The following is a 19,362-nucleotide window of genomic DNA, read 5'->3' as shown; positions in this document are numbered from 1 at the left end:
TACCAATTATTCAGAATTAGGAAGCAGAATGAAACTCATTTTCTGTCTCTGGTCTGAGAAAGCAGTCAGTCAGTGGCTATCTACTATACAAAGATAGGGATTTCAAGAATATAGCTGATACGCTGAAATACCCTGACGTTCTAGTAATACTGCTTGGGTGGCACAAGTGACCTTAAACCTCTGCCACTTTGTGCTTTTGACACCTGTGGATGACGGCAAAGAAATGGTTATCACCAATAGGGAGGTGAAAATTGAGAAAGGCCGGACACTGGGCAACATACAGCAGTGTATGTGTGTGTTCGTGTGTTTGCTTAAGCTATGGCAGGGCCAGAGGTGGGGAGGAGAAAGAGGGCAGCCACCAGAATACCAGCCCAGAGTATGTGCAGACAGCATTTTGGCAGATGTACTTAGCACTCAGCTCATAGACATATAAGCTCCCCAACTAAAGCAACATCTAAATCACAACAAAGGTTCAGCTTTACATCTAGGTATCTGGAAGCAAGGAAACTGACGACGAAACAGTTTTGTTTTCACTCTGACAGAGTAGTAATATAGCTGTGGCTTTACCAGCAGATTGAATTTGTCATTTTTTAGGGGGAACAGATTTTGAAAAATATCTCTTATCTCCTGTATGTAAAATTTTAACCTCAGTTCTCTAGTGATACTGTTCCAGGCATTGGCATCTTCCGTATCAAAGAGCATGTTTTTTTGCCAGAGTCTGAAACTGAAAACAAGCGCAAGGCTTCTGGAATCCTATGTGAAATTGAATTTTAAAGTAGAGCAGTGCTTTTCAAGTGTCTCTGCACACTGGAATTATCTGGGGAGCTGCAGAAACTACTTGTGTGCCCCATCCCAAGACTGAGATTAATTGGTATGGGGTCTGGCCAAGGTGTGGGATTTTTGAAAGCTCTCCAGGCTCTTCTCATGTGTGGGCAAGTTGGGAACCTCTGAAGTGGAGATTTCGAGTCCTATGTTTCCAACCACAAACTTCTAGAGAATGTGAATTTTGTGTTTATGCATTAAAGTTTAAGTGGAGACCGTGAGGGCACTCTAATTGGATTTACCAGATTGAAATCAACATGAGTAGGGACCTTATTTACATAAAGCTGAGCAATTGATGAAAAAGTCAAAGCAATTATGTGCACAAAGATGCATACGTAGATTATCAATGTTCAAAACATTGATTTTAAAAATCAAATGGAGTATGTATCTCCAACTAGAGTTGATAGATAAAACACAGGGCTCCCAGTTAAATTTGAATTTTTGATAAACAGTAATTTATTAATAAAAGTAGGTTCCATGTAACATTTGGGACATGATTTTACTGAATATTGCTTATTTATCTGAAATTTAAGTTTAACTGTATGCTGTGATTTTCATTGTTAAATTACAGGGTTGTGTTTCAAATGTACAGCCAAATGATTCAGTTTATATATATATATATATATATGAGCTGATTATATATCTGTTCTTTTTCAGATTCTTTTCCATTATAGATTATTAGAAGATACTGAGCATAGTTACCTATGCTCTATAGTAGGTCCTTGTTTACCTGTTTTATATATAGTCCTATGTACTGTCAATCCCAAACTCCTAATTTATCCCCCCCCCCCATCCCCGGTGGTAACCATAAGTTTGTTTTTGAAGTCCAAGTCTGTTTCTTTTCATAAATAAGTTCATTTGTATCGTCTTTTAGATTCCATGAAAAAGTAACAGCATATGGTATTTGGGTACTTTTCTGACTTAGTACGATAATCTCTAGGTCCATCCATGTTGCTGTAAATGGCATTATTTCATTTTTATGCCTCGGTGATATTCTACTGTGTGTAATATTTATATTACACATCTTCTTTATCCATTCCTCTGTTGATGAATTTTATTTGTTAAATGTGACAACCCTACCCCAATTTTAAATGACTAACTTGAGCAGTAGTTTAGTAGAGTAGGCTGAATCCGGACAAAAATTAACCTTCTTGATACCTCTGTGTTCTTCTATTTTCCAAATTACATTGCCTGGTTAACCATCTCAAGCACTAACTGATTTTGTCTGCCCCGGAGGTCAGCTGTACCTTGTTCTGCCTCTTCTGTCTTCTCCGGAGTCGCAGGAACTCCTTGTGCTGCCTGGAGACAAAGTTCACTGCCGCATATTCCAGTAAGGCTGCAAACACAAACAGAAGGCACACCGCCATCCAGATGTCAATCGCTTTTACGTAGGAGACCTGAAAGAGAGAGAGACACCATGAAAACTCATGGGGAAACCAGGTTTCTTACTGTGAGCAAAAGAATTACCTCATTTCCTTTCATCAAGGATTATTTTCTAGGCTTGCTTTAAGAAAGTGCCATTGCATTTTCCATCCCATTTTGCAGATTCTGGGCAGAGCTGTGAAAGTTGCATGTCCCCATCCCACCCCCTGCCCCAGGCCCTTGTTTTATCTCTCTCACTGTAGCCCCTCGCTCTGGTAGCCTCCAAAGAAGATTGCAAGAATTTTCTTAATGAAAAAAAGAAAGAAAAACAAAACTTTGAGGTAAAACGGAGCATATGCTACTCTTGAAACTGCTCATTTTCTTGTATTTTTTTTTTTCTTACCATTTAAAAATTCAGTAAGATAATTCCAAAACAAGGAGGAGAAAAAGCTATGTATGGCCTGGGGCCCTTCAAAAACCAATTGGTAATTCCCCTTAATTTTTTGATTGTAACATGGGAACACCTTTATTCTTTTTTTTTAATTGAAGTGTAGTTGCTATACAATATTATATAAGTTGCAGGTGTACAATATAGTGATTCACCATTTTAAAAGCTTATACTCACTCCATTTATAGTTATTATAAACTATTGGCTATATTCTCTGTATTGTACGATATATCCTTGCAGTTTATTTTTATGGATAATAGTTTGTATCTCTTAATCCCCTACCCCTATATTGCTCTTCCCCTTTTTCCTCTCCCCACTGGTGACCACTAGTTTGTTCTCTAGATCTGTAAGTCTGCCTCTTTTTTGTTACATTCACTAGTTTGTTGTATTTTTCAGATTCCATATTTAAGTATATCATACAGTATTTGTCTTTCTCTGTGTGATTTATTTCACTTAGCATAATACCCTTCAACTCCATCCATGTTGCTGCAGGTGGCAAAATTTCACTCTTGTTACAGCTGAGTGATAATCCATTGTGTATATACATCACATTTTCTTTATCTGTTCATCCGTTGGTGGATACTTAGGTTATTTCCATATCTTGGCTATTGTAAATAATGCTTCTATGAACACTTGGGTGCATGTATCTTTTCAAACTAGCATTTTGTGTGTGTGTGTGGGGGGGGGGGTTTACCCAGGAGTGGAATTGCTGGGTCATATGGTAGTTCCATTTTTAGTTTTTTGAGAAACCTCTATACTGTTTTCCATAGTGGCTCCACCAATTTACACTCCCACCAACAGTATAGGAGGGTTCCCTTTTCTCTACACCATACCCAACATTTATTATTTGTGTTCTTTTTGATGATAGCCATTCTGACTGGTGTGAGGTGATACCTCAATGTGGTTTTGATTCGCATTTCCCTCGTGATTAGTGATGTTGAGCATCTTTTCATGTGCCTAGTGACCACCTCTTCTCTTTGGAGAATGTATATTTAAGTCTTCTACCCACTTTTTTTTTTTTTTTGATGTTGAGTTATATGAGTTGTCTATATATTTTGGATATTAATCTCTTATTGTTCATATTATTTGCAAATATCTTCTCCATTTCCAAAAGTTGTCTTTTCATTCCATCAATGATTTCATTTGCTGTGCAAAAGCTTTTAAATTTAATTAGGCCCTATTTGTTTATTTTTGCTTTTATTTACTTTGCTTTAGGACTTAGAGCCAAAAAAACATTGGTGTGAATATATGTTAGAAAGTTTTGCCTATGTTTTCCTAGAAGTTTCATGCTTTCTGATTTTAAATTTAGTTCTATAATCCATTTTGAGTTTTATATATAGCGTTAGAAAAATACGCTAATTTTATTATTTTACATGAAACTGTCTAGTTTTCCCAGAGCTACTTATCAAAGAGACTATCTTTGCACCATTGTATATTCTTCCATCCTTTGCCAAAGATTAATGGACTATAAGTGTGGGGGTTTATTTCTGGGTTTTCTATCCTATTCCATTGATCTGTGTGTCTATTTTTGTACCAGTACCATACTATTTTGATGATGATAGCTTTGTGGTATAATCTGAAGTCTGGGAGCATGATTCCTTCACCTCTGTTCTTTTTACTCAGGATTGTTTTGGCTATTCGGGATCTTGCGTATTTCCATACAAATTTTAAAATTATTCTAGTTCTATGAAAAATACCATTGGTAATTTGAGAGGGGTTGCATTGACTCTGTAGACTGCCTTGAGTAGGATGGCCATTTTAATAATAGTAATTCTTCCAGTCCAAAAACATGGTCTATCTTTCCATCTATTTGTGTCATCTTCAAATTTCTTTGATCAGCATTTTATAGTGTCCCTGGTAGAGGTCTTTTACCTCCTTAAGTAGGTTTATTCCTAGGTATTTTATTCTTTTTGATACAATGGTAAATGAGATTGTTTCCTTAATTCTCTTTCTTGCAGTTCATTGTTAGTGTATAGATATGCAACAGATTTATGTATTTTAATTTTATATCCAGCTTCTTTACCAAATTCACTGATGAGCTCTAGTAGTGTTTTCTGGTGGTGTCTTTAGGATTTTTTATGTATAATATCATGTCATTTGCAAAAAGTGACAGTTTTACTTCTTCTTTTCCAATTTGGAATCCTTTTATTTCTTCGTGTCTGATTGCCATGGCTAGGATGTCCAATACCATGAAAAATAAAAGTGGTGAGAGTAAGCATCCTTGTTTTTATTCCTGGTCTTAGAGGAAATGCTTTGAGCTTTTCACTCTTGAGTATGATGTTAGCTGTGGGTTTGTTGTATGTAGCTTGGTTATGTTGAGATTAAAGAGTTTTAAACCATCACAATTCCAGAATATTCAACCAAAGGAAAATATCAGGGCTCTAGCTTTGGGAAGGTATCTGGTTCAAAAGGAAACTTTTATAACTTCTCATTTATTGAGTTTTTCATACATTTTTATAACTTGATAGAGCAGATTCTGAAAGCAAGTACTTTTTACTTGCAATGCAAAGTTCCCTCATCTGACTCAACTTCCCTGTTATTTTTTAAAATATGAGGGAGAAAATAAATCGATGAAGTTGTAACATACTGGACCACAGATTACATAGGAATGCTTGCCCAACTGCCAACTGAATGTGCAGTATCTAGTTCTGATTTTAAATAGGGTTTCCTACTTTTTGATAGCTGACACTGTTTACCAGCCAGAATTTTACATATGTTAATTTTCTAACTATTGTAATACCAATATATTACCTCTGTTTTCTGATGAGGAAACTGGGGTACTATTATCACCCAAGGTCACAAAGCTAAATGGTGGCAGAGCTAAAATAGAAATTGGAACCCAATCTTGAATTTCACTTCTGGACATACAGAAACATACTACTGGGATTATAGTGTTTGTATCTTGCATTTCTCTTTGACCTTTATAGCAAGCATTTCCCATATGATTTAATGTTCTTCTATATCGTAATTTTCAGTGCTTGTTTAATTGTCTATCCCATGATTAATCATTCCGTATTATAGGGTATGTAGGTGATTTTTAGTTTTATTTTATGCTACTACAAATTTGGGGGCTTTGAGCACTGTTTCCCCCAAATACTTGACTGTGTCTCTGATTATTTGTTAGATCAATTTTTAGGCTAACATCATGGGAGTAAAAGATAGGAATATAGGCTCCTAACTTAAAAAGACAGCAGAATCATAGAGGAGGTAAAAGCAGAGACTCTAGAATGAGGCGCCTGAAGTAAGACACACTGCTTTTTCCTGACTGTTAACTTTGCCTAATTGTTTAACCTCTCTCTGCCTCCCCTCCTCATCTGTACGAAGGACAATAATAAGAGCTATTTCACAGAGTTATGTGGATAAAACCACTTAATGTATAAAGTGCTTAGAAGAGGGTTTGGCACAGAGAATGTGCTATATAAATGTTTGCAATTATTTGGCTACCTAAGGGTGTGATTTTGTTACTGGAAAAAACTTGGAAGGGACAGAAAAATCAACAAGGAAAGTAAAAATCACCCACAATCCTAAAATATTCCAAATTATTTTTAAGGTTACCACTTGCCTCAACCTATTTTTCTCCATCACTCTGAACTACTTGTCAGTCCTGCATATGTTGTGACAAATTGGTCCAGTACTTTGTCATCTCCAGCACTTTGAATATATCACTCTTTCTACCTAGAAAGACTATTCTCAGTCTTTCTGATTAACAGATGACTCAGAATCCTTTATGACTTGGCTTGGATATACCAGGTCTTCTGAGAAGCCTCCCTAACCTTTCTACTTTGTCTCATCTGGGTTGGGGGCCACTTTTCTTTGCTTCTTATAATTGTCTATCAATCCTGTCTGTTGCTTCATAGTCCACCAGCTTCCCTGACCCTACCACTAGACTGACTAGACTGTAAGCCTTTTCATTCAGCAGGTTCTGTGTAGTATTACTCTTGGTGTCAACAGCCACAGAACCTGGCAGATGGTGAGTGAACGTTAGATACATGCAATGGATGGATCAGTGGATGATTGAATGACTGAAGGGAAGGAATGGAGGAAATATCTGGCCATCTTTCCCTTTCTTTTTTTTTTTTTTTGGTCTTTTTTAGGGCCACACCCAGGGCATACAGAGTTCCCAGGCTAGGGGTTGAATCAGAGCTACAGCTGATGGCCTCCACCACAGCCACAGCAACATGGGATCCAAGCCACATCTGCGACCTACAGCACAGCTCATGGCAATGCCGGATCCCTGACCCACTGAGTGAGGCCAGGGATCGAACTAGTCAGATTTGTTTCCACTGCACCACAACAGGAACTCCCATCTTTGCATTTTTGACCTTCAGGAGATCTTCCCTATGTAACAATACCTACAGTTTCATATATTGGAAATTTCTGAGAGTGACTATTAGTACATTTTCATTCTCTCAGCTCAGCTAGCATCCCAGAAATGTTTCTTTCCTTAATAAGCAATAATTTTCTTGTATTTGCCCTTTTATAGCAGTCCTATTCTCCTATAATAATACAACATTACCAATCACAGCACCATTTCCAGTTATATATTATTCAGATGACCTGTAAATGTTTTAAGACCTAATAATGAGAAGAATTTGTCATTGCCTGATATATGTCCATAGCAAGAGCTAAGTCCCGTAGAACTTGCCATCATTCCTCCCCTTCCTGGTGTTTACAGCATTCAGTAATTTGTAAACCTTTTCCCCATCTCCTTCTGGCCATCAGCAGGCCAGACACGTATTTGGCTCCTTTTATAGCTGCTCATAAATGAGTCTTTTCAGTCTCTTAATCACTTTGGTTGGTCTCTGAGTTTCCTCCAAATCACGATCATCTTTCCAGCATTGAAGTGCTGGTATTAAATGCATTATTCACATGGATTTAGAAGGTGTTGTGAGACATCTATGACGTATGATATGATGTCCCTCAGTGCTTATATCGTAGGATTGAAATGCCTTTTTGCCACCTTTATCCAGCCCTGATGTCAGATTCTCTCTCTTTGGCTGCTAATCCTTCGATGTGTTTAGCTCATATTTCCCCCATCACTTTCTTTTTCTGACCCTTGGGCTTACATGAGCTCTTCCTGAACTACTTTACTACAGTCTCTTGAAATAGTTTTCAAATTAATTAAGCTCTTAAGATGCTATTACAATTTACTGAGATGTTACCTTTCCAAGTATGTTGAATTCAGAAACATAAACACTGAGGGCCTGCTCTGTGGAAGATGCTGTCCTTGGTGCTGGCGGGAGGTGTGTTGGAGGGTACAAGGATAATGAATGTGCACATGGATTCTTCACAGAACTTCCCAGGTGATACTCCAGAGGAACCTGTTTGCACTATCCTCCAGAAAGTGTCATTCACATAGGTCAGGGAGCATCAAATTACGGCTTGTGGGTTGAATCCACCCCACCATGTGTTTTATAGTTTTATTGCAATGCCACAATACGCATTCATTTTACCTGTTGTCTCTGGCTGCTTTTTCACTAAAATGACACAGCTGAGTAGTTGTAACAGAGACCATGTGTCTGGAAACCCTAAAATACTATATGGCCCTTCACAGAAAATGTTTGCCAGCCCCTAACATAGATCGTTGTGTTGTCTGGTTTGTCCTGGTATGTTGGCCCTACTTGATGCTTGAGAAAACCTTGGGCTACTGAAGGTGACAGTCAAGTGAACATAAAACTGATACAGAGAGTTCCTGTCATGGCTCAGTAGTTATGAACCCAACTAGGATCCATGAGGGTGTGGGTTCAATCCCTGGCCTCACTCAGCGGGTTAAGGATCCGCTGTGAGCTGTGGTGTAGGTCACAAACATAGCTCAGATCTGTCGTTGCTGTGGCTCTGGCGTAGTCCTGCAGCTACAGCTCTGATTTGACCCATAGCCTGGGAACTTCCATGTGCTGCAGGTGCGGCCCTAAAAAGACAAAAAACAAAACAAACAAAAACCAAAAACAAACCAAAAAAACCTGATGTGAAGCAGATGGTCCCATGTGCCAAAATAGAGGAAAACCCAAAAGGTGGCTTTCAGTGTTGACAGGGAAAATGAGGAAAGCCCTCATTCATGGATGGCATAGCATTTGAGGGCTGGAAGAGAGCCAAGATTTGGTAGGTAGAAGGAGCTGTGAAAGTAAAACTGTGAAGATGGGAGAGAGTAGGTTGGCTTGAGAGTGGTGAACAACCCAGTGATCAGGATGTGCTAGGTTTGTGGAAAGCACATGGTGAGATGTGGACAGATAGGCTGGGACAGCACATTGAAAGCCGGGCAGAGGGGTTTGGGTTTCAGGCTGCTTACAAATATCAGCTACTGATGGGTTTTGAGTAGGGTATAGATTTATGAGTCCTTTTCTTTTTTTTAAATTTTTTTTCAGCCACGCCCATGGCACGTGGAAGTTCCCAGGCCAGGGAGTGAACCCAAGCCACTGTAGTGATAATGCTGGATCTTTAACCTGCTCTTCTACCAGGGAACTCCTGTAAGTCCTTTTATAATTAGCTTGAATTTCTTTGTCTCAATAGCCAGTGTCTTAGCAGAAAGAAACATTTCTCTTCCTTGTGGAAATTTACCTCCTCTCTACACAGGGTCGCTTCTCTTCCAAGCAGTCTAACCACATCTCTGAATTTCGTCCATTTTCTATCTGAATTCATCAGATTTATTTGCTGAATCTTCTTCCATTTGTTATTTGTGTTCCTTGAATTCCTTGCTCTCCAGTTTTCCCTGTATCTTCAGGTCCTCAAAAAATTCATCCACCTCTGTAGTTTTCTGTGTGTATGTGTGTCTCCCACAGCAGAGATTGGCCAAGTTCTTGTGAATCCCATTTCCTCTGCCTGGGACACCAGTAAACTAGGTCGTCCATTTCAGCTGGATCCCCAGTGGAATGTGGGCAGAAATAATGTACACCACTGCAGGACCTCTAAAATCGTCCAAGAGGTTCTTAGGACTTAACTCTTTTGCATCCACCTTGGATGCCATTCATTTAAGAGGCAGTGCCATAAGGTGGAAGAAGTCTGGATCTCTAAAAGACACAGGGCCACCCACTTCACAGTGGAATGTAATGTGAGTGACAAATAAACTTATGTTGTGCTAAGCCATGGAGATTTCAGGGTTTTGTGTTTCTAGCACTCCCAAACCCATTACTCAACCTTGATCTCTCACCAGCATTCCTGTGCTAATTCTTTAGAATGCTTGTAGTTAGGAGTCACAGAATCAAAATCATTAAATGCCCCTCTTTCCCATTCATCTTATTTGAATCTTCCTTTCCCTAGCAACACTAGTTTCACCATTGATTCCTCCTCTTCCTTCATCTTTAATACTCCATCTGTTGCAAAAGCTCAACGTTTCTTTCTGCAAAGCACCCTTTTCCCTCCATTCCAAAGGTGTCACTACAACCCTGGCCATCAAAACTTAAACCTGGTTATCATAACAATTTCCCAAAAGATCCCCCTGAACTCAGTCCCTCCCCTGGCACTTTATCCTTTTACTTCTGCCAGATTAAATTTAAACACCAATTCATTTTGAAACACATCTGCTTAAGGACTACTGTGGCTGCCTGTTACAGGCTCTAGTATCCAAGATTTCACATCGCTTGTGTCCATCCTTGTTACTCAATCTCATTCCACTCTTTCCTAACACGAACCTTGTGCTGTGGTAGCTGAGTCCATTCCTACTGAGGATCCCAGCGCTTCTCAAATGGGTGTGATTTTGCACACCAGGGGACATTTGATGATGTCTGGAGATATTTTTGGTTGTCTCAACGGGAGGCAGGGGTGAGGTCAGGAATGCTGCTAAGCATTTTCTCTAATGCACAGGACTGCCTCCCCCCCAGGAATAGAATCCAGCATCAAAAGTCAATAATTGTGAAACTGGTAAACTCTGAGATAGAGAAAGCACCCCCAACCCCAACTCAAGTATCTTTGTCTGGCTCAGGGATTCTCAGCTGGAGGTGACGTTGCCCCAAGAGCTCATGTGGCAGTGTGTGAAGATGTTTTTGTTTGTCCCAACTGGGCATCGAGGTTTTGCTACTGGCTTCTACTGAGTAGGGGCCATGGATACGCTAAGTGCTCAACAATGGCCTAAGACAAGCCCAGGACAAAGAATTATCCAGCCCCAAATGTTAATAGTGTTAAGGTTAAGAAATCCTGGTCACTACTCCTGTCCAAGCATAGACCCTCTTCCTCCCTTTTCTTTCTTTACCTGTTCATTTCCAAGTAATTCCTCAAGGAGTAGGTCAAATTCCGTCTTCAGAATGACGCTTTCTCTGCCTGTTCTAGCCCACAATGGTCTTACCCATCTTTAGAATTTGTCATACATTGAGAGTTAGGATCTGATGGTTTAGTGTTTGCTTCATGTGTGCATATTTTATCTGCCCAACTAAAGTAGAGGATGCTTGGAGGATAAAGACCCAGTAATGTCTTTTGTATCTATACCACCAATGGTAAGTCTTTGGGCATAGAGTAAGTGCCCCATATTTTCTGTTGATTTACAAGTTATATGAACTGCATATAAATTCAAATTCCTTTCACAATCACTAAAGTGAAAAAAATTTAGCTTAGGTCTTTTAAAGCCAATAGCTGATGACATTAATGCAGATAAGTCTAGAGTAATCTTAAAGGAAAGAAGAACACTTATTTTTATGTTTTTACAGTTCATGTAGTTTATAAAAATGTCTAGTGAAACAGTAGAGCCAGTCAAATGGTCAAGGTTTTTGTGGCACTAAATAAACAACCTTTATCTGATACTTGAACAGATCAATTGGATGGTGGTGTTCAGCTCATTGCTCACTTTGACATCATGTTGACATTTCTTAGAGATAACTTTTCATTAATAGTTTTCATCACTGTCTAGGTATTTTTGAAAACTCTGGCAATTTTTCTTGAGCTTTTTTTTCCCCATAAATTATAACAATTTCAAGGTGGAGCATCAAGCCATGAATTTATTTACCTTAGTCCCATAAGATACTTTGTCTACAAAGACTATACCATTTCTTGTGTCATGAAGACAGTTGTTCATGGGTTGGGCCATTTTCCACCCAATGTTTATCCCTAGCACAGAAGAGTGGACTATTGTATAAGGATTGCCTGAATGTCCTTAGAGCTTGAATGCCTCTCCATCCCTCCTGGGCAAGGCACTCCCATTTGACAGTGTGCCAACCATAATACATCCGTGTTCCCAGCCCCTAGGCTGACCCCAGAGAGCTGTGATATTCCTTCAGCAGCCAATTAAGGAAGACTAGTTATGAACATGTACAGAGAGGAGAAGTTCTCTGTAGTAGAGAAAAATCACAAATGATGATGATACATTAATTATTACTCTTAATAGAAAAAAGACAAAATAGAATTTATGGAATAATCTCAATATACTAATATATTTTTATTGATTTTAGTGGAATGAGGCCTCACATCCACCTCCTTGAGTCAATATATAATTATTCTCAAACTATGGATACAAACCCTTGCTAAGCCAGGATAGAAGCTTTTCTGCTCTGTACAATACGGTTTCTTCTCTAATTTAGAAAGAAAAATTTTAATTAACCTTGATTATTGCAGCTGTGGGAATAGATACTTAAGGGTCACAGTAGCCTGACTTGTGTTTCCATTACCTGGAACAGAGGCCTGTGGTAGCTCTAGGCAGTTTGTCTTTTATTGAGTGCTTTGAAGTATACTCCCACCCTCTCCATCCTCATTTTAAGGGGGAGAAAAGATGCATGTCTAAATCTTAGACAGCTAATAGCAAAGATGGAAGTGAGAATTCTGGCTTTGACTTTCTGTTTTGCCTCTTACATACATTCAGTCACTGTAAAAATATCATCAGAAAAAATATAGACAGTTGAATTAATCCTAGTGCCAAAGATTGATGGTGTTGTACAATTTTATCTTGACAATTTTACTGCCAAGTTGCCATTTTTATTGCCTAATTAAAGAGCTCACATCTGCTGTTTAATGCCAGGAAAATCAGAATTCCTAGGCAGAGAAGGATGATGGCAGCAATGACTACCTGGCCTGTCCCAGTGTAACCACCCCCACCCCATTTTCTCTCTCTGTCTTACACTCTTGTTGGGTTCTGGGTAGAGTACTGAACAAGTGCCAACTCTTGGGAAGGTGCTGTTTGTAGAAACAGCCATCGGGTGGCACTGCCTCCAAGGCTGGTATCTGCAGGAACCAAGTAGTTACACACGATGCTCCTTAGATCATAACACTTTCATCACGACAGGACCTGAACAACCTTCAGGGACCAAAGAATTGGGGAGTTTGTTGGCACGCAGGCCTAGGTGGCTGGTACTATTTCCAAATATGAATAAATTTCTCTCCATTCTGGTGGTCAGAAAACTGTTCCAAGTAGCTTGCCAAAGCACACTATTTGCTGAGTTTTGTCAGTTGAAAGGTCAGAGGGGGTAAAATTGGCAGCCCCAGAATGCACGAGTAATACTAGGTAAGAACCACTGTTAGAGGCACTATAGGCACACCCTAGAGAAAGGCACCCCCAAGTTTTAGCCTCTTGCAAGTATAGGCATCTGGGGGAGAGCCAAAGTGAGGGTAGAGTGGCATATGGAAGAAGGGGAAGAAGGAGGCCTAGGAGGAATCTGCTACCCTGAGCTGGTGTCTGCCACATGTCTCACCATATTCTTAGCTGCTGGGCAGGAACTGATGCCTTCCCTCGTCTGCTTACTGTGGCTCTACCTTCAGTGACAAAATAAGCGCAGTATATTGCTTCTTAAGCAAGGACACGGATGAGGAGGGAGTTGAAAGTTTGGAACAAATTGCCCAGCAGTATAGAAACAATCCCAATGAAGAAAAGAACCAATTGGAATGGATGTATGTATATGCATGGCTGATTCACTTCACTGTATACCTGAAACTAATGCAACATTATAAGTCAACTATACTTTAAGGTGTTTTTTTGGGTGGGCAGTTGTTGTCTTTTGTCCTTTTAGGGCCGCACCCGAGGCATATGGAGGTTCCCAGGCTAGGGGTCTAATTGGAGCTGTAGTCACTGGCCTACACCAGAGCCACAGCAATGCAAGATCTGAGCCACGTCTGTGACCTGCACCACAGCTCACGGCAACGCCATATCCGTAACCCACTGAGCAAGGACAGGGATCGAACCCGCAACCTCATGGTTCCTAGTCAGATTCGTTTCCACTGCATGGGAACTCCTTTTTAATTTTTGTTTGTTTGTTTGTTTTTAAAGCCAATTGGCAGATCTCTGTATCAGAAGGCTAACCACAGACTTTGGGGGGCATAATGAGGTGATGCTCTACTCAACAGATATGTGTGTAGTCAGTGTGTGTTGTGGCGGGGAGTGGAGAGGAAGGGAGAAAGGGAGGGAGGGAATAAATTGGGGAGAATATGAAGATGGTGAAGGAGGGAAGGAGGGAAGGAAATGAACAGCTTTGTAGCCAGGCCAACTTAGATTTGAATCCTAGCTGAATGGCTAGTGAACTTGGGAAAATGATTTAACCTTTTGGAATCACAGTTTTTTCATATTGAAATAGAGACCCAAGGATTCCAGTGTGATCGGGGTAATTGAGGGATTGAATAAGACACTTTATGTAAATCTTAACACTCATTTGGGAGACTGTAGACACTCTGTCATGTCATTTTGCCAGGGATGAACTCCTAAAGACATTACATAATTCAAAACTTGTATAATTCAAGGCTGTTTTCCTTAGAGGAATACATGTAAAGTAGAATTTGTTGTATTTCATGTCCTGTGCATGCACTAAGACTTTATTAGTGTTTTTATATTGCCCTATTTCAAATCTACATAAGCTAAGTTCACAGCAAATGGAACCTGGTTGCAGTGAGCACTCCTGTATGTCCGGAGTAGGGCTGAGATAGGCTGTTACAAAACCAAAACAGCAAACTATCAACCACCATCGTCAGTGAAAAGCTTGCAACCACTCAACTCTGAGTCATTTCTCATAAAGATAAGAAAACGGTCTACCCATTAACTTTATCAAGATCACACAGGAAAAGAATGGTTGAGTTGCTCTTCACATCTACTTTGGCTTGACTCCACACTCTGTGCTTTTCTGGCTCACTGACCCCTGTGGAAAGCTCCTTCTCTGGGGAGTGAGTCAGGAGAATTACTTACAGACTGGTTTCACCAGATGACAGCATCTGAGCATCTGATGTGAAAGAGAGGTGAGAAAGTGCAGGCAGTGGGCCGGGCAAGTGAGAAACAGTACAGTCACACCTGCCGCCATGGAGCTATTGTGAAAATAAATGTTGAAAAATATGAGATAACCACACTGTCCTTCATTTTCTTTCTCAGTCCCCCATGAGTGCTGTATCCACTTCATTTAATCCCCACCCACCTCACCCCAGGGTCAAATTTCCTTCCTGTGAACAAGGAAGAAGGGAAGTTGAGTAAAAACTGTCCATTCTTGTTTTTGGGACTAGGGTTGAGTGAAAAGCCTTGGAATGGTGGGTAGGGTTTAGAGTGATGACAGAGGTTTTCTCCTGCCCTCTGTCTTTTGCTCATCAGAGAGGTGGCTGGATGGGAGGGGGAATCTGGAGAAGCTGAGCAGTCTCCACTTCTTTGAGTGGGCTCATTGGCTCATGATTTCCAAATTGGCTGTGCTCCCTAGAGTGGGATGAGGAGGCCAGATCAGGAAGGCAGCACAGGCCAAATCTGTCCCCTGCGACCATTTGTGAAACTCTGAACCTCATCAGGGTGAGCAAGTAGGCCAGTGTTGAGTATGAGTAGGCATATTGTCATCCCAGAGTCATCAAGATCATGTATTTCTAATGCCAGAGAAGTTTAGAGGTGATCGGTAGGGTGGGTGAGATAGATGAGAAATGGATGGCTCTGGACTGCAAAATGGTGGCAGTCTTAGAAGCTCATTTCAACCTGCAGTGATAGAGCAGCTATTTCCTCAAGAACACCTCGAATCCTGTGATGCCACAGGGGTGCAAAGAGGCTGCTCCAGGTGCCAAGCTTCCCAATGATGGACCTGAATCCGCAGAGCCCTGGAATGCTACTGTCTAGAGATGAGGACAGGTGTTCTTTTGATAGAGGGAGGGCCAAAGAGTATTTCACAGCATGAGATGTTAGTTGAATGGCAGTCAGTGGTACCCAAGAAACTTTACCACCTAACCCCTTAGCCTATGGCCTGGATTAGCATCAGTTCTGTACTTTAATACAAGGTTACACTGGAGGCAGCAGGTCAGTGAGGATGGCTCCATGGGAGCCACTTTGACAGAAACCTTCCCTTCTTGGCATGAGATCTGGGGCACTCCTGCCTGGTTCATGCTAACCTCAAGCTCTTAAAGTTAATCAGCTCCATACGGTTTCATCCCATCCACAGTGAACCCAAAACGGAAAAATTCCAGACCCCCATCGTGTTTGAGATAATATGTGGGGAGCAGACCACAAAAACAAACTCCCACTCAGAGACTGGGGATTCACGTACTTAAGCCTCTAGCTGGGCTGCTGCCCTCACTTTTTGTTTCTTTAAATTACCAAAAACCTGACCTCCACTGGGTCCATTTCTTATAGCTGAGCAGTATTTTGATGCCAGTCGGTTCCATGCCTTTTTCCTCACTCCGAAAACCAGAAGCACAAACCACCCACTAATAATTAGATACTTATTTGCAGTAGATACTAGCCTGCAGGAGTCTCCATAATTAAAAAGAAATCCTACAGCCTCTTGAATAAAATGACACAAATAGATATGCAAGCTCTTTGAAGAAATTAAAAAGACTGTGCTATCAGGAGGCATTTTTCTATTTCAATATGGAAGTGTACAGACTGCTAAACAAGAGAAAAAGATAAACTGCAAATGTGGAAAGATTTGGGTTGGGCTCCTTGAGCACACCCATTTCTAAGACATCAGTAGTGTCCATCTGCTTCAGAGGGTTTAGATCAGTCTCAGTCCTTTGGTGGACATCAATCCTGGAGCATTACAGGAATGAAGGGAAGGCAGCAGGAGAGCTGTGATGGAGAAAGCAGAGAGAAGAGGCCAAGGATGTGGGTCTTGGCTTTGCCACTAGATGACTGCAAATGTGGCCACATCATTTAACCCTTCTGGCCCTCAGGTTTCTTCTTGGAAATATGAAAGGATTGGAGGATCATCTCTAGGCTTCTTCAAATCTATGACTCCAGAGAAAGAGAAAGTGATGAGAGAGGAAACCAAGTCAGTAGCAGGCTAGGGTCCCAGTCTCAAGGTGATCAGAGATGTGAGTATCTAAGCAGACTTCTGGCTCTGCTTTTAGCCTTCAGTGTCATCCAGTAATGCACGTTCATGGAGCACCTCTGTGTGTCAGGCAGAACTTGACCCAAATGGTGAATTCCTTGCTTGGAAACAAATTGTATTGATGAAAAACATTTATCTGTTTAAGAGTGTGTGTGGCAGATGTACTGAGTTCACTAGCAGATTCAATGGGAAGGTTTGTAAATCATCAGCAACTTGCCTCAAGCTCCTGAACCTTGCTGCTTTCTTGCCTATGAGCTGGGCCGGGGTGGGGGGGCTGCATTTTAATAACTTTCTCAACCTGGATGCAAGGAAGCCTAGAATGCTGCAGGGCAATGGCTCTCAACCATGGAGGGAGGGTAATTGATGGATAAAGACCCCAGATTTCCACTTACTTGATGGTATAAATGTGATAAGAATTCTCTGTAGTTTTTCAGAGACTCCCGGGCAGGACTGAACCTTACTTGCCATCCATGGCAACTGATATAATCGAATTCATTGGCTTTTCTCCTTTCCCTCTTTACACTCTATATTCTCACTTGTCCTTCCTCAGACCATCTCCCAAAGGAACTATGTGTATCTACATACTTGTCATGGGATCTGCAGGTGACGTAAATGACCCAAACCTAAAATTGGATCTGAGGATTCTGACACAAAAATGCCTGTCACATCATGCACTATTTAGAACCAGCATAGCAGACAAACCACAGACCCTTCTGCAAACTCCTTTTCAAAACTCTGGTTTGCACATTATCAATGAGAATGGAGTGTCAACACAGTTCAAAAACCAATCTGGAGAAGGAAGCATCAAATCAATTTGGGATGTATATTACCCATGTAATTTAACACCCATTACGTCCCTTTTTGCTCTGCACAGCTAGTTTTAATTTGACAAAATTAGAGTTGTGTAATTATAACAAAAACTAATTTCCATTCTAATACTGTGCAAGAGTTATTCTGCATATACCAACCCTCCCGGCATTGGGGAAATAACGAGAGCAGCAGCTTATTTGTAGAAACATCATATAAACTATTCCACACTAGATATGAAGTTTGTTAGGGAGATTGAATCACAGTTGTATCTTGAGCCTAAAGGATGTAACTATCATGAAGGTACAAATTACTACTTGTTGGAACACCGAGGGAACAAAAAGTGCCCATCGAACTGAAAGGGCATCTTGAGACCGAGAAAAAAAAGGCGGGCATATGATGAATGAATCAGCTGATTAAAGGGTAACATATTTACAGGATGGGTTGGGGGTCAGGCAGACAAAGATCTGGAAGCATTTGCAGCTCTGCATAGCCAAGGGGGCCACTGGGAGAGTTTTATAGGTAACCTAGGGTATGGGGGTGGGTTCTTGGAAACAGGAGGTACATTCCCAAGTCAAAATTCATGAATGGGTAACTAGTCTGGTGGGTACCAGGAGTATATCAGCCAAGATTTTCATCAATGGGGACTAACAACCTAGTGGCCATCTGGTCGTAATAATTATTAAACAATAGATGTTAAGTACAAAGCTTTTGACAGAGAAGAGCTTTCCTTACAGCTCACTGTAGTTCTGGGTTGGGTCAGAAAAAGGACAGGAGAAATTGTAAGGGCCCAGGGTGGCATCAGTTAGGTCAACAGCTATACACTCCTGTTGACAGGACATCAATTAAGAATGTTACTGGCACTACACTAAAAGACCAATGAAGACTTCATTTGAAGAGTGTGTGGTAGGCAGCCTTCTAAAATGGAACCCAGTGATTCTTGCCTCCTGGTATTCATATTGTTGGTTAACCCCTCCATTTGACTGGAGCCTGGACCTGGCAACTTGCTTCTAACATTCGGTATGGTAAAAGTGTTACTTTCATGATGAAGTTATAAAAGACTGGCTTCATCTTTCCTGCACTTTCTTTGTTGCTGGCATTCTCCCTGGCTCTCTACATGGCTTGCCTTGCTGGAGAGGGCTGCCTGGCAAGGAACTGAGTGTGGCATTCAGTCACCAGTCAGTGAAGAACTGAGACCTCGGTCCAACAGCCCAGGAGGAACTGAATCTTGCCAAAAACTACTTGAGTTTGGCTGGAAGTGGATGCTTCTCTAGTTGGTCCTTCATGTGAGACTGCAATCCCAGCTGACACCTTGAGTTTAGCTTCCTGAAGACCCTGAAACATAGGTCGTGGCTAAGTTGTGCCTGGGCTCCTGACCCATAGAAACTAGGAGATTAAAGTGGTGTTGTTTATGCCACTAAATTGGGGGGTGGGGTAACTTGTTAGGCAGCAGTAGATACTCATATATGGTATCTTCAGGAGAGGGAGGGAGAGGAAAGTTGTTTATTTTGGGCCTCATGGATCTAGAATTTGGTGAGATTTGGTGGTTTTTTTGTTTGTTTTTTGCAATTTTTAAAAAGGAAAGTTTAGATAAGAAAAGTAGTAAGATACCTGCAAGGATAATCTGTAAGAGAACGAGACCATAGTAATTTTTAAAATCTATTTGTTCAAGTGAGATCCCTGCTAAAACTGTATCAAGTAGCTACTCAAAATCGATTTACATGTGCTTGAGTCCAG

At 40.8% G+C, this 19,362-nt stretch overlaps 1 protein-coding gene across 4 annotated transcripts in view; it reads right to left on the bottom strand.

Annotated features, from left to right (window-relative positions):
- Positions 1–19,362, bottom strand: part of GLRA2 (glycine receptor alpha 2) — a 176,842-nt gene that overhangs the window by 35,946 nt on the left and 121,534 nt on the right. For all 4 annotated transcript variants that reach the window (XM_021080515.1, XM_013985912.2, XM_021080517.1 and 1 more), the window contains one exon: positions 2,070–2,219. In XM_021080515.1, coding sequence (XP_020936174.1) covers positions 2,070–2,219 — 150 coding nt within the window. The remainder of the gene's footprint in view (positions 1–2,069; positions 2,220–19,362) is intronic.

This window comes from Sus scrofa, chromosome X (assembly GCF_000003025.6).
Source record: "Sus scrofa isolate TJ Tabasco breed Duroc chromosome X, Sscrofa11.1, whole genome shotgun sequence".
NCBI classification, from domain to species: Eukaryota; Metazoa; Chordata; class Mammalia; order Artiodactyla; family Suidae; genus Sus; species Sus scrofa.
This window is presented reverse-complemented; position numbering and strand designations above follow the sequence as displayed.